Source organism: Molossus molossus, unplaced genomic scaffold, assembly GCF_014108415.1.
Source record: "Molossus molossus isolate mMolMol1 unplaced genomic scaffold, mMolMol1.p scaffold_m16_p_10, whole genome shotgun sequence".
In the NCBI taxonomy this organism is placed as follows: domain Eukaryota; kingdom Metazoa; phylum Chordata; class Mammalia; order Chiroptera; family Molossidae; genus Molossus; species Molossus molossus.
Genome location: NW_023425345.1, coordinates 49,410,715 through 49,423,743, shown reverse-complemented (window position 1 = coordinate 49,423,743; position 13,029 = coordinate 49,410,715). Strand labels below are relative to the sequence as shown.

At 60.8% G+C, this 13,029-nt stretch overlaps 1 protein-coding gene across 1 annotated transcript in view; it reads left to right on the top strand.

The window, feature by feature from the left end:
- COL2A1 (collagen type II alpha 1 chain) overlaps nt 1–12,773 on the top strand; it is a 32,291-nt gene extending 19,518 nt beyond the window's left edge. The window contains exons 26-54 of the mRNA XM_036251377.1: nt 49–102; nt 517–615; nt 1,027–1,080; nt 1,459–1,512; nt 1,819–1,872; nt 2,089–2,142; nt 2,357–2,401; nt 2,596–2,694; nt 2,891–2,998; nt 3,294–3,347; nt 3,653–3,706; nt 4,022–4,075; nt 4,461–4,514; nt 5,152–5,259; nt 5,795–5,848; nt 6,281–6,334; nt 7,081–7,242; nt 7,487–7,594; nt 7,814–7,921; nt 8,271–8,324; nt 8,483–8,590; nt 8,697–8,750; nt 8,905–9,012; nt 9,287–9,340; nt 9,702–9,809; nt 10,167–10,455; nt 10,915–11,102; nt 11,418–11,660; nt 12,188–12,773. Coding sequence (XP_036107270.1) covers nt 49–102; nt 517–615; nt 1,027–1,080; nt 1,459–1,512; nt 1,819–1,872; nt 2,089–2,142; nt 2,357–2,401; nt 2,596–2,694; nt 2,891–2,998; nt 3,294–3,347; nt 3,653–3,706; nt 4,022–4,075; nt 4,461–4,514; nt 5,152–5,259; nt 5,795–5,848; nt 6,281–6,334; nt 7,081–7,242; nt 7,487–7,594; nt 7,814–7,921; nt 8,271–8,324; nt 8,483–8,590; nt 8,697–8,750; nt 8,905–9,012; nt 9,287–9,340; nt 9,702–9,809; nt 10,167–10,455; nt 10,915–11,102; nt 11,418–11,660; nt 12,188–12,334 — 2,784 coding nt within the window. The 3' untranslated portion in view covers nt 12,335–12,773. The remainder of the gene's footprint in view (nt 1–48; nt 103–516; nt 616–1,026; nt 1,081–1,458; nt 1,513–1,818; nt 1,873–2,088; nt 2,143–2,356; nt 2,402–2,595; nt 2,695–2,890; nt 2,999–3,293; nt 3,348–3,652; nt 3,707–4,021; nt 4,076–4,460; nt 4,515–5,151; nt 5,260–5,794; nt 5,849–6,280; nt 6,335–7,080; nt 7,243–7,486; nt 7,595–7,813; nt 7,922–8,270; nt 8,325–8,482; nt 8,591–8,696; nt 8,751–8,904; nt 9,013–9,286; nt 9,341–9,701; nt 9,810–10,166; nt 10,456–10,914; nt 11,103–11,417; nt 11,661–12,187) is intronic.
- The last annotated feature ends 256 nt before the right edge of the window (nt 12,774–13,029 follow it).

The window sequence follows — 13,029 nt, the reverse complement described above, 5'->3', positions numbered from 1 at the left end:
GGGTCTGGGACCTGCTGTGACGCCCACCTTCCTCTCTCCTGCACAAAGGGTCTCACTGGCCGTCCTGGGGATGCTGGTCCTCAAGGCAAAGTTGGTCCTTCTGTAAGTCCATCATCTGGCTTGTTGGGAGGGGTTGGGGGTATCCTTGGAGAAGCAGTGGGGAGGAGAGACAAGAGTTTGGGTGGGGACTGCCTGGGAATTTTGAGAATTGGGGAAGGGGCAGATGATAGGTATGGGGTGAGGTGTGGCCTGTGCAGTGTCCGTGAGCTCTGAAAATGTCACCCCCTTGTGCATTTGGGGGAAGACAAAGCCTGGTACGCACTTTCAGAAGCAGTGCCTTGTCACCGACGGACTCCGTGTGTGCGGTGTGGGCTGCTGGTCGCAGCCTTGGTCAATACACGTGTCGTGTCTGGTCGGTGCCTAGTCCCGTGCCTGCCACGCAGTAGGCACTTAGTAGATACTGGATGGATGAATGTGCCAGAGCATCTGTACTGAGAACGGTGTCCTCTCTTTCAGGGAGCCCCTGGTGAAGATGGTCGCCCTGGACCCCCAGGTCCTCAGGGGGCTCGTGGGCAGCCTGGTGTCATGGGTTTCCCTGGCCCCAAAGGTGCCAATGTAAGTAACAATCTGTCCTTCACTTTTCTTCCACATGGTGCTCCCTCCCTCCCTGGGGAGAGGGTTGGCTCCTGAACAGGGTTAACCGAAGGGCAATGATGAGCGGGTCCTGATGCCACCGGCAGCTCGGGCCTCCATGTCCTACAGGAATGCTCGTGATCTGGGGAAACTCGGGGCTCCGAGAGCCTTGACACCTCTCAGCCATCACACTTCCCACGGGGCAGTGCCCTGAGTTCATGCCTGAGTGTGAGAGAAGGTGCCGACTCTCGGCTCCAGCCTTTGCTGTCCATCGGGCCCCGAGCCCGGCCCCGAGCCCGGCCCCGAGCCCGGCCCCCAGCCCGGCCCCCAGCCTGCTCCACCCTGCGCTCCCACCCGACCCCTCACCTCACGGCCCTGCGCTCTCTCCTCCAGGGCGAGCCTGGGAAGGCTGGTGAGAAAGGACTGCCCGGGGCTCCTGGTCTGAGAGTAAGTACCTGCCCCCGCCGTGCCTTGGTGTTGGCTGGACACCCACGAGGGAGTGGCATCCCTGCCGCATGCTCCTGGGATCCCAAGTTGGCAGTGTGGCGTCCTGTGCTGAGCCATCTGCTCTGGGCCTTTGGGGTTCACACAGGGGGACTCTGGTTGTGGTCAGTCAGCAGCCCAGGGAGACAGAGAAGACCCCCATGCTGAGAAAGACTGAAGGAAAGGAGGGTCAGGGAAGGAAGGGGAGGGCGGGTGGACATGGAGTTCCTGTGTGGAACCGTGGAGGGTAGGAACTCGGGGCCACAAAGTGCACCTGCCCAGTGCTGGGGTCTGCAGAACTGAAGAGTGTGTCATTCCATCACCCTTCTCTCTTCCCTCCAGGGTCTTCCTGGCAAAGATGGCGAGACAGGTGCTGCAGGCCCCCCTGGACCTGCTGTAAGTACCTGCCCAGCTACTCCAGGCCACCCTGTGGACAGGGGCTGGGTGGAGGCGGGGTCTCAGGCCCACTCAGTATGGGACTGACCGAGTCTGACCCAGGACATCAGACCCACCCTCAGGCGAGGTGGGGTACCCCACCCTGGCCGTCATTGCGGGGAGAACAGCGGGGCGTCCAGGCATACACACCTTGCTGGGGCTCTGCAAGGAGTTCGTCTTGCCCTCTTGTGGCCACCCCCAGGGCCTCTGGCTGGGGCGCTCAGGTGCTCTGGAGAGGGGGCTCAGCTTGCTCTGCTTCCTCTGCAGGGACCTTCAGGCGAACGAGGCGAGCAGGGTGCTCCCGGGCCATCTGGGTTCCAGGTAGGCCGCGGAACCAGCTTTCTCTGCAGTCCCCTCCATGCCCAGTGCTCAGTGGGGCAGCTGGCACAGTGGGTGGAGGGCCCACCCCCTCAAGGGGGGCCAGGGAAAATGAGGTTTCCCTGCACCCCTCGTCTCTGTCTCCCTGTGCTGGGTCTCCAAGAAAGGTGGGGGCAGCAAACTTACCCCTTTGCTAATGCTTGTCACTTTGGCTTCTAGGGACTTCCTGGCCCTCCTGGTCCTCCAGGTGAAGGTGGAAAACCAGGTGACCAGGTGAGTATGGGGCTCTTTGAATTTGCAAACTATTCAGATGGGAAGATCAAGAGACAAGGGCAGGAGGGCATGAGGAGCCCCATTAGGCCCGGGATATCTGGGACCAAATCCCAGCTCCCAAGATGACAGACAGTCTGAGCTCAGGGGGAGGGATGCTCAGCCAGGGCTCGGACATAAAATTTTCAGTCTTTCAAACATCCTTCTTGTTCTCCAGGGTGTTCCTGGTGAAGCTGGAGCCCCCGGCCTCGTGGGTCCCAGAGTGAGTGTCCTGCTGACCGTCCCTGGTGGTGTCCGAGGGCCTGCCCTCTCCCTGTGCGGTACTGCCGGAGCCTCCCCGCAGGACAGGACGGCTGCCCTGCACGCTGGGCTCCCACACTGCTCCCCACTCCCCTGCTTCTCCGGGCCTCCACCCCATCTCTTTAGCCTAACTGCTCCTTGGTGTCTCTGCCACAGGGCGAACGCGGTTTCCCAGGTGAACGTGGTTCTCCTGGTGCCCAGGGCCTCCAGGGTCCCCGTGGCCTCCCTGGCACTCCCGGCACCGATGGTCCCAAAGTAAGTGAGGCTGGTCTTGCTGGCAGGGGTCCTGGGCTGGCCTGGGCTGCTGAGGAGGGAGAGGCAGGGGAAGAGGGAGGAGTGAAGATGACACGGAAGGAGGTCTGGGCAGAGAGGAAGAGAAGGAAAGGGGCCTCTGGGCACTGGGTTCCAGGGAAGGTGCTGCCACCACAGTCTCTTCTCTCCACCCCCCCAGGGTGCATCTGGCCCAGCTGGCCCCCCTGGGGCTCAGGGCCCTCCAGGTTTGCAGGGGATGCCTGGCGAGAGGGGAGCAGCTGGTATTTCTGGGCCCAAAGGAGACAGGGTAAGTACCAGGCTGATGTGCCTCCCCAGAGCCGTGCTTCCCTGCCCCCCACTCCCTCTCCCACAGTACTGGGGAGGGGAGGCCCCAGCTGCTCCTGAGGCACTTGGAGCAGCCCCTCCAAAGTCTCTGCCTTTTAGTGACACCCTTCCCCCACCCTTCCCTCCATCTCACTCCTGTGACTCCTGTTGCTCACCCTTAGACTGAGCTCTTCTTGGAGCCCCATTTGGGGTGAAATTAGCTGGCAAAGGGCTTCTTGGAGTGGCCCCTGAGGCGGCCCGTTTTCTCTGTCCCACAGGGTGATGTTGGTGAGAAAGGCCCAGAGGGAGCCCCCGGAAAGGATGGTGGACGAGTAAGTGAATGCTGGTCGCAGGCTTCTTGGGGACTGGGTGGGAACAGACACAGGGATAGGTCCCCAGCCCTGCACTGGGGAGAGAGGGGCCGTGTATGTGTGCAGTCCCTCCTCCTAGCTCAGCTGCCTGGGCGAGGCAGCCATAGAGACTTCCTGTCAAAACTGGGGGCCACAGGGTGAGAGGGAGTTTTGGGGCCATGGTGGACACACCAAAGTGCATTGGGTGTGAGGTCCCAGAGTCCCTGCTGGGCCCCAAGCCCCTGCCAGCTCTCCCTGCCTTCCTCACCCCTGCTTTCTCTCCCCAGGGTCTGACAGGTCCCATCGGCCCCCCTGGCCCAGCTGGTGCCAATGGTGAGAAGGTGAGTCCTGGCTTCCTTTCCCCCCTCGACCCTCTGTTTCATATCTTGCCAAAGACTGTTATTTCTTCTCCTCACTCATCATTTGCCACCCTCCTGTCCACCAGGGGCTGCAAGGAGCCGTCTTTGGCTGTGTGCCCTGGGGAGGGAGCAGAGGGACTGGGGGCGTGGGGGGGGGGGGAGGCCTTTCAGCAATGCCCTGTGGAGAAAGGCTGTGGGTTGGGGGGACCCAGAGCCCCTATCTATGGTCAGGGTTTCCTGGATGCACTTTGCTCTCCAAGGCCTCCACTTTGACCCCTAACACCCTCCCACCCTTAGGGAGAAGTTGGCCCTCCTGGTCCTGCCGGAACAGCTGGTGCTAGAGGGGCCCCGGTGAGTATCTGCCCCCAGAGCCTGTCTCTGTCCCCAGCCCCTTGGGATGAGCAAGTCACTCTGCCTCAGCCTGGCCCCACCGGCTCTGGCCTCGGCTCGCTCCCTGTCCTTTGGGCCTGGGGGTGGGAGGGGAGAGGAGAAATGAAGGGAAAATTCACCTCACCCCATGATGTGACCAGGGTGGAAGACCTTTGAATCTATAGATCCTCTGGCCAAGAGGCTTTCTGACCTGGGTCCCTGTAGTTAGGACTGAAGCTACTTTCAATACCTTCTTTCTGGGGGTTACAGTGCAAGGGGATGGGCCGGGCCTGAGGGGCTGTGGGCCCGCAGGAGGGACCAGGGCAGCAGGCAGTGGGCCTCACTCCTGGACGCCCTTCTCTCACAGGGCGAGCGTGGAGAGACGGGACCGCCCGGACCTGCTGGATTCGCTGGTCCTCCCGTGAGTGCCCCTGTGGACCCCCCCCACCCCCCCCCACTCAGGTCAGCCCCACATCCGGCCCCCTCCACCCCCCCACTCAGGTCAGCCCCACATCCGGCCCCCCCCACCACCCCCACTCAGGTCAGCCCCACATCCGGCCCCCTCCACCCCCCCCACTCAGGTCAGCCCCACATCCGGCCCCCTCCACCCCCTCCACTCAGGTCAGCCCCACATCTGGACCCCTCCACCCCCCCACTCAGGTCAGCCCCACATCCGGCCCCCCCCACCCCCCCCCACTCAGGTCAGCCCCACATCCGGCCCCCTCCACCCCCTCCACTCAGGTCAGCCCCACATCTGGACCCCTCCACCCCCCCACTCAGGTCAGCCCCACATCTGGACCCCTCCACACCCCCCACTCAGGTCAGCCCCACATCTGGCCCCGAGGCACTTTGCAGCCTGTGGGGAGCGAGGGACAGAATTTAAAGAAGAGACATAGTTTCTTCTCTCCTCTCACACTGATAGAACAATCCTTAGACTCACCTTTCAGGCCAGGGTGGACACACACGCACACACTCCTGCTCTGAGTCTCTGGGCCTTTTGGAAGAAGCTCAGTATCTGGCTTGCCCCTCGCTCACTCGCTTCCTCCTTCCTGGGGCAGGGTGCTGATGGCCAGCCGGGTGCCAAGGGTGAGCAAGGAGAGGCCGGCCAGAAAGGCGATGCTGGCGCCCCAGGTCCTCAGGGCCCCTCTGGAGCTCCTGGGCCTCAGGTGGGTATGCCAAGCTCCCCCAGGAGCTGTTCCCACAGGGCAGGGTGAGGGGGGGACAGGCAGAGCCTGGCTGGGAGGCCTGGGGGACATCCCGCCTGAGTTTCGGGCCCTCCACCCAGCAGACTATGGAGCCTGCTGCTTCCGTCACAGGAGGGAGAGGCTGCAGGGAAGAGGAGTTTGTACTTAGGGATAAAGGCTCAAGTAGAGAAATTGGTTTTTATTTTTCTGGATGTGGGTGGTGGGGTGTGTGGTGGGGTGCTGGGGGGTGGACACAGAGTGCAGGCTACATGTCCCTGAGGGTGCACGGTGCTGGACAGAACCGCCAGTCTCCTGGGGGGTTGGGCAGGGAGACGTGACGGGCTCTGTGGATGCCTGGTGGGCTTCTCCCCCCTGACACCTAGAAGACCAGCCTCCTGGCGGCCGGGGCAGCAGGCCCACGGGGTCAGCTTCTCTAGGCTGGGAGTGCACTGCGGAGGCTCAGACAGGCCTGCCAGGGCGGCCAGGCCTCACTGCCTGTCTCTCCCTCCTTTCCCAGGGTCCTACTGGTGTGACTGGTCCTAAAGGAGCCCGAGGTGCTCAAGGCCCCCCGGTGAGTGAGGCCCCCATTCCCACCATGACCCGGGTGTGTGGGGAGGTGCTATGGGTGTAGCAGCTTCTCTCGCCCCCCACCCCTGGCCTCACAAAGGCGGCTGGCCAAAGGGGCTTCACTATGGTGCTCTGGGACTCGCCCCCCTCCTTCTCCCTCAGTCTTGCTCTTGCCCCAGCCTCAGCCCATCCTGAGGGAGGGCGCCCCTCTCTGTTGGTGCACGATCCCAGAGACCAGCCCTTGGTGCTGGGTGCCCCCTGCAGGAGCCCAGGCAGAGAAGCTACAGCTGCCCGGTTCCCTGGCCAGACCCCGCAGGCTCTTTTCCCTCTAAGGCTCCCCTGGCCCCTTTCCACACCAGCTTCTCAGACCCTTACATTCAATTCTTGGACCTCCTGAGGGACGGAGGGATTCAGGGGCTCTCTGCTCTCCACACAGGGAGCCACCGGATTCCCCGGAGCCGCTGGCCGCGTCGGACCCCCAGGCTCCAATGTGAGTGCTGCTCCTGGCTGGCTCCTTCCCTCGGGCACGCAAGGCACAGGCAGGGGCTGCAGTCTTGCCCAGTTCTCCTGACAGGGTCCCAGAGAACCCCTCTCACTCCTTTGTGCCCATTTCTTGTCCTGGGGGCAGTTGCGAATCGGCTATGGGGACCTGTTCCCCTTCCAGACCCCTGGGAGCAGGGCTGACCCTCTTGTTTGCAATGAGCAGCTTTCCCAGCTGGCTGGGCTCGAACCCTGACTACTGCCTTGGTGGGCAGGACGGGGCCTTGGTCACGGACACACATTTCCAGAGCACGCTCTGTGCACCTGGCCCCGCACAAGTCATACGTCTTGCCCTTAGAGAGTTTGCAGTGGAGGGAGGAGAGGTCAGGAAAAGCCACCCAGCTCACCAGCAACACAGAAAGCAGGAGCAGCGGGTGCACAGGCCCCGGGGCAGGGCGCTGGTTTGAGCCCTTCCTTGAGGAATGGGGTGAGGTGGGTGGGGGACTGAGGCCAAGGGGAAGGAGGCAGGAAGGACCCCAAGTAGATGAAAAAAGGCAAAGCGTGCTAGAGAAGCCAGGGCCGGCTGCCTGGAGCGCTCACGTGGGAGAGGAGATCAAAGAGGGAGACTGGGGTTGGGCGAGGGTCAAGCTGACCTTCGCCAGGGGAAAACTGCTGTCCTTGGGGCCATGCTGGCTTTGGCAGCCCCGAAGGGCAAGTATGGGTTTCATTCTCACTTCCTGCATTTGTTCCTTCTAGGGCAACCCTGGACCCCCTGGTCCCCCTGGTCCTTCTGGAAAAGATGGTCCCAAAGGTGCTCGAGGAGACAGTGGGCCCCCCGGCCGAGCTGGTGACCCTGGCCTCCAAGGTCCTGCCGGAGCCCCTGGCGAGAAGGGAGAGCCTGGAGACGATGGTCCCTCTGTAAGTACCGCCTCTGGCCTGGGCTGGCCCAGGGCCAAGGACAGGAGCGGGTTCTGGGCTCAGAGAGCGTGGAGTGGGGGAGGGGCAGCATGGAGTGGGGGCAGCGCCAGAGGGCAGCAGAGCCCAGAAGTGTGCTTGGAGGATGGAGGGGTGCTGCTCCCCGCAGAGTAGGCCCCAGGCCTGCTTGTGTGGGTGCCCGCTCTGTGGCGGTTCTCAAGGTCTCATCTCCCACCTTTCCTCTCAGGGTCCCGACGGTCCTCCAGGTCCCCAGGGTCTGGCTGGTCAGAGGGGCATCGTTGGTCTGCCTGGACAGCGTGGTGAGAGAGGGTTCCCCGGCTTGCCCGGCCCATCGGTGAGTGAGGGGCGCCGCTTCTGGGCCAGCTGGGCTCAGTCTGGCTCAGGCCAGAAGCTCTCCACCCTGCTCGTGGTGCAGAAGCAATGCCACCCGAGGTCCCACCCACACAGCACCCGAACTGTCCCTTCGTCAGCCCTTCCCCCGGAAAGGCTCAGTGGGGTCCTGGGCAGGGACACTTAGAGTCCACACTCATCATCATTGTCATTGTCCCTTCAGGGTGAGCCTGGCAAACAGGGAGCTCCTGGTGCGTCTGGAGACCGAGGTCCCCCTGGCCCTGTGGGTCCTCCTGGCCTGACTGGTCCTGCTGGTGAACCTGGACGAGAGGTGAGTAGTGGGACCCACTGTGGGGTGGCCCTGACCAGGGAGAGGTACCCTGTGTGTCTCTGAACCAGGCCAGGCCGGCCAAGTCCTGGTGCCCTGGGAAGGGGATGACAGAATGGCCATGGCTGAGAGGCTCAAGCACCCAGGTGCCCTGGGAAGGTCGTGATGGGGAGAGGAGGGCACAGAGGCTCAGAACTGGGTGCACAGGGAGGAAGGCAGGGAAGCTCTGTGGGGAAGCTTTGGCGTCAGAGCCTCAGTGGACAGAGAGCGAGCCTGGGGCTTGGAGGGGAGGGCGGGAACAGCGTGGGAGGTGGCAGGGCCGGCTCTAACCGCATTGTTTCCCTTTGCCCAGGGAAGCCCTGGCGCTGACGGCCCCCCTGGCAGAGATGGTGCAGCTGGAGTCAAGGTGAATATCTGGGGTCTCTATGGGCAGTGGGACCGCGGGGACCTATTGGGCCTAAGAGATTAGCTCGGAGTAGCAGGTTGGAGTCAGTCTGGAAGGGTCTTCTTTCCTTGCTTCTTCCGGAACATTCTTCTCTGAGCTCGAGAACTCTCTCCTGACAGGGTGATCGTGGTGAGACTGGTCCCCTGGGTGCTCCTGGAGCCCCTGGGCCCCCTGGCTCTCCTGGCCCCGCTGGCCCGACTGGCAAGCAAGGAGACCGAGGAGAAACTGTGAGTACCGCGGGGCAGCAGTCTCGGTGCCTGGCCCGAGTGCGGACGCAGAGGAGGCCGGCCCTGTCCCGGCCGTGCCCTGACCCTGCTCCCACTCTCCTCACAGGGTGCACAAGGCCCCATGGGACCCGCAGGACCAGCTGGAGCCCGAGGAATCCCAGTGAGTATTTGAGTGTCCTGAACTGGGTCCCTAACAGGCAGCCTGGGAGGGCAGTGGGTGCTGGGGACCCTGGACTCCTGGCTCAGGTGAGGCGACAGGAGGCTCCTGCCCAGCCCGACCTGACCCAGCCTGTGTTGGTCTGTCTTCTTCCCAGGGCCCTCAAGGCCCCCGAGGTGACAAAGGAGAAACTGGAGAGGCTGGCGAGAGGGGACTGAAGGGACACCGTGGATTCACTGGTCTGCAGGGTCTTCCCGGCCCCCCCGTGAGTTTTGCCGTCTGTGTTTGGCTCCCCAAGGCCCCCCAGTGCTCAGAGCCCACTTGAGTTTTTCATGCTGCTAAGACAACTTGGGATTATCCTAAGAAATGTTCAAGACTTCCTCAGGGCTGGGGGGAGGAATGGGAATGGGGGTAGGACACGTATCTACCCCTCCAACTTCATATATATAAATATATATATATTCAAAAAGGCCTCCCATCCTGGAAGATGGGGCCCTGTTTGTGCTGACCTCTGACCTTTGCCTCTTCCTTCTACACAGGGTCCTTCTGGAGACCAAGGTGCTTCTGGCCCTGCGGGTCCTTCTGGCCCTAGAGTGAGTGAGATGGAGTGAACCCTTCCTCAGGGGTGGGCCTGGGGTGCTGGCCAGGCGTCCGATTGGGGAAGCCGTGGGCTCAGGGGGCCCGCTCAGCAGCAGAGGTGGGGCTGCTCAGTGGGACTGTGGCCAGAGAAGCACCTGGGATCACAGGCAGGCTGGACATGAGAGGACTTCCGGGGAACAGGATTTTATAAAGAGGAGCTTAAGAGGGCCAGAGAACACGAAGCCCGTTTGGGCTGTGATGACCGAGACACCGGAGAACTGGGAGCAGAGTGGCTGGTGCTATGAGGATGCCCCCAAACAGCCCAGCCCTTTGCTGACGACACTACCCTCACTGCCTTTCTCTCCCCGCCGGCAGGGTCCTCCTGGCCCCGTCGGGCCCTCTGGCAAAGATGGTGCTAATGGAATCCCTGGCCCCATTGGACCTCCTGGTCCCCGTGGACGTTCAGGCGAAACAGGCCCCGCTGTAAGTGTCCTGACTCCTTCCCGGCCACTTGGGGTGTCCCCAGCATCTTGGAGGCTTGTTTTCTGGTGCTAACGGCCCCCTTGGGGCATCAGCCTGCAGCAAATGGTGATGGTATTCTTCATCCTGGGGTCTCCCTGGAGGGTCAAAGGGCCCGTGATTGGTGTTGGAAAACAGAAGAGAGGGGCTAATGAAGAAATAGGGAAGGTGCTATGGCTTTCTTGGTCCCGGCCTGCTGTCCCCCCTCCCCCACCCATGGGACTGAGAAGGAAACACTCTAGTGCATTCTAGCAGTTGGGGTGGACACAGGAGGGGCGCCTCCCCACAATTCCTGGCTCACTTCTCTGTTTCCTGATGCAGGGTCCTCCTGGAAATCCTGGACCCCCTGGCCCTCCAGGTCCCCCTGGCCCTGGTATTGACATGTCAGCCTTTGCCGGCTTAGGCGGGAGAGAGAAAGGCCCTGACCCTATGCAGTACATGCGGGCCGACCAGGCAGCCGGCAACCTGAGACAGCACGACGCCGAGGTGGATGCCACACTCAAGTCCCTCAACAACCAGATCGAGAGCATCCGAAGCCCCGAGGGCTCCCGCAAGAACCCCGCTCGCACCTGCCGGGACCTGAAACTGTGCCACCCTGAATGGAAGAGCGGTGAGCCTGGAGGGCAGGACCCCTGCCCCAGAGAGTAGGAAGTCAGCCCATTGGGCATGACCCCCTCAGAACAAGGGAGGAGGCACCTCAGTGCAGGGCAAAGGCAGGTCTGGAAGATTCTGGCAGGTGGTTGCTCCCCCATTTTACAGCAGAGGCCCTGGGGCCCTGGCCTGTGTCCTGCCGTGGCTACCTGGTGGGTGCAACCTCAGGGTAGAGCTCCATCCACCAGGCGGGCTCTGCTCCTGTCCTACTGCTCACACCCTCATTTAGCACCGGACTTTCCCGTTCAGTTCTCCTGGCCCTTGATCCCTGCATCTCTCCTGCCTTGGGCCACATGTGGCCCTCACACCCTGCTCCTCGTCCCCTGGTGTCCCCATAGGACTTTCTGTCTCTGCTCTTTGGGAGGGTGTGTCTGTGCCTGTCTGAGCCCTGATGGAGTGTCACCTCCTTCTCCTGCAGGAGACTACTGGATTGACCCCAACCAGGGCTGCACCTTGGACGCCATGAAGGTTTTCTGCAACATGGAGACTGGCGAGACCTGCGTCTACCCCAACCCAGCGAACGTTCCCAAGAAGAACTGGTGGAGCAGCAAGAGCAAAGACAGGAAACACATCTGGTTTGGAGAAACCATCAATGGTGGCTTCCACGTGAGTGCCTGGTTGCTCTAGGCCAGGGATGGCTCCTCCAATCTTTGTCTTCCTTCTCCCTGGAAGTTTCTTAGCACCTTGTTCACAGTCTCACCAGTTTTCTTTGGGGCTTAAGAGGAAGGAGAGAGGAGGAATCTAGAGCTGGAGAAAAAGTCCTTGGAGGCTTGCTCTACACCCTGGAGTAAAAGCATCCTCCTAGTGACCCACTCCGCCAGCCCCCTTCAGCTCTAAACCCTGGACACTCAGCAGTCCCTGAAGCCCTTGGGCCCACTGAATGCTCTCCCAGGCTTCATACTACTGCTCTCTGCTCTACAGTTCAGCTATGGAGATGACAACCTGGCTCCCAACACTGCCAACGTCCAGATGACCTTCCTGCGCCTGCTGTCCACCGAGGGCTCCCAGAACATCACTTACCACTGCAAGAACAGCATCGCCTACCTGGATGAAGCAGCTGGCAACCTCAAGAAGGCCCTGCTCATCCAGGGTTCCAACGACGTGGAGATCCGGGCTGAGGGCAACAGCAGGTTCACGTATACGGTCCTGAAGGATGGCTGCACGGTGAGTTGGCTGGCTGGAGCTACCAGAGAGATGAGCTGCCTGGGGCCCAGGGTTCAGGCTAGAGTGGGCAGAGGGTCAGCAGCAGGTGTCATGGTCGTAAAGTGTGGGTTCCTCAGAGGCGTAAGTGTGAGGGGTTAGGTAGAGAAAACATGCAAAGTGACAGTGAGGGAGAGGTGTATGCTGTCCTCCCTTGGCTTGGGGGAAATAAGGCCATATCCAGTGTAACCAATGGCTCTCGTAGGAGGACTCCTGTCATGTGTATGGGCCGACTGAGATGGAGCGATGGGAGGTCACAGGCCTGGAGCTTACTGTGGGGAGTGGGTAGGGGAGCAGGCAGGGTGGAGGAGGCCCTGCTGTGAGGAATAGAAGTGGAGGTGGAGAGCGCTCTGCCCAGCCAGGAAGAGGTCTAAGGGGCACCGAGTGTGTTTTGTACTTTGTGTTCTGTGATGCTCAGTCTGGGATCCTGAGCAGCTGGCACTGGATTGCAAGGCATCCACTGAATAGTGTCTCTTCTCTTTCTCCCCCAGAAACACACCGGTAAGTGGGGCAAGACTATGATTGAGTACCGGTCACAGAAGACCTCGCGCCTCCCCATCATTGACATTGCACCCATGGACATAGGAGGGCCTGAGCAGGAATTTGGTGTGGACATAGGGCCTGTCTGCTTCTTGTAAAAACCTGAACCCAGAAACAACACAATCCATTGCAAACCCAAAGGACCCAAGTACTTTCCAATCCCAGTCACTCTAGGACTCTGCACTGAATGGCTGACCTGACCTGATGTCCATTCATCCCACCCTTTCACAGTTTGGACTTTTCTCCCTTATTTTTCTAAGAAACCTGAACTGGGCAGACTGCAGAATAAAATCTCGGTGTTCTATTTATTTATTGTCTTCCTGTAAGACCTTTGGGTCAAAGCAGAGGCAGGAAACTAACTGGTATGAGTCAAACGCCCCCTGAGTGACTACCCCCCAGCCCAGGCAAGAAGACCCCTCTTCAGGTGCCGGGCGCAGGAACTGTGTGTCCTACACAATGGTGCTATTCTGTGTCAAACACCTCTGTATTTTTTAAAACATCGATTGATATTAAAAACAAAAAAATTTTTGGAAAGTACCTATTGACTTGAGCCTTGTTCTTTATTTCCCATTAGTCCTTGATTCCGTAGGCATGACCAAATGGCCACCCTAAGGCTTTCTTCTGTTGACTTTTCAACCAAAGGGTGGGCACTGAAGCCACAACTGCCTAGTTTAGTGACCTCACACAAACACAAACTTGCCTCTTTTTGTGAACCTTGCCACTGTGTAGAACCTAGGGGCAAACAGGGACCGGAGACTGAGATTTGGGAAGGAAGGCACAGAGGAGGGATGAC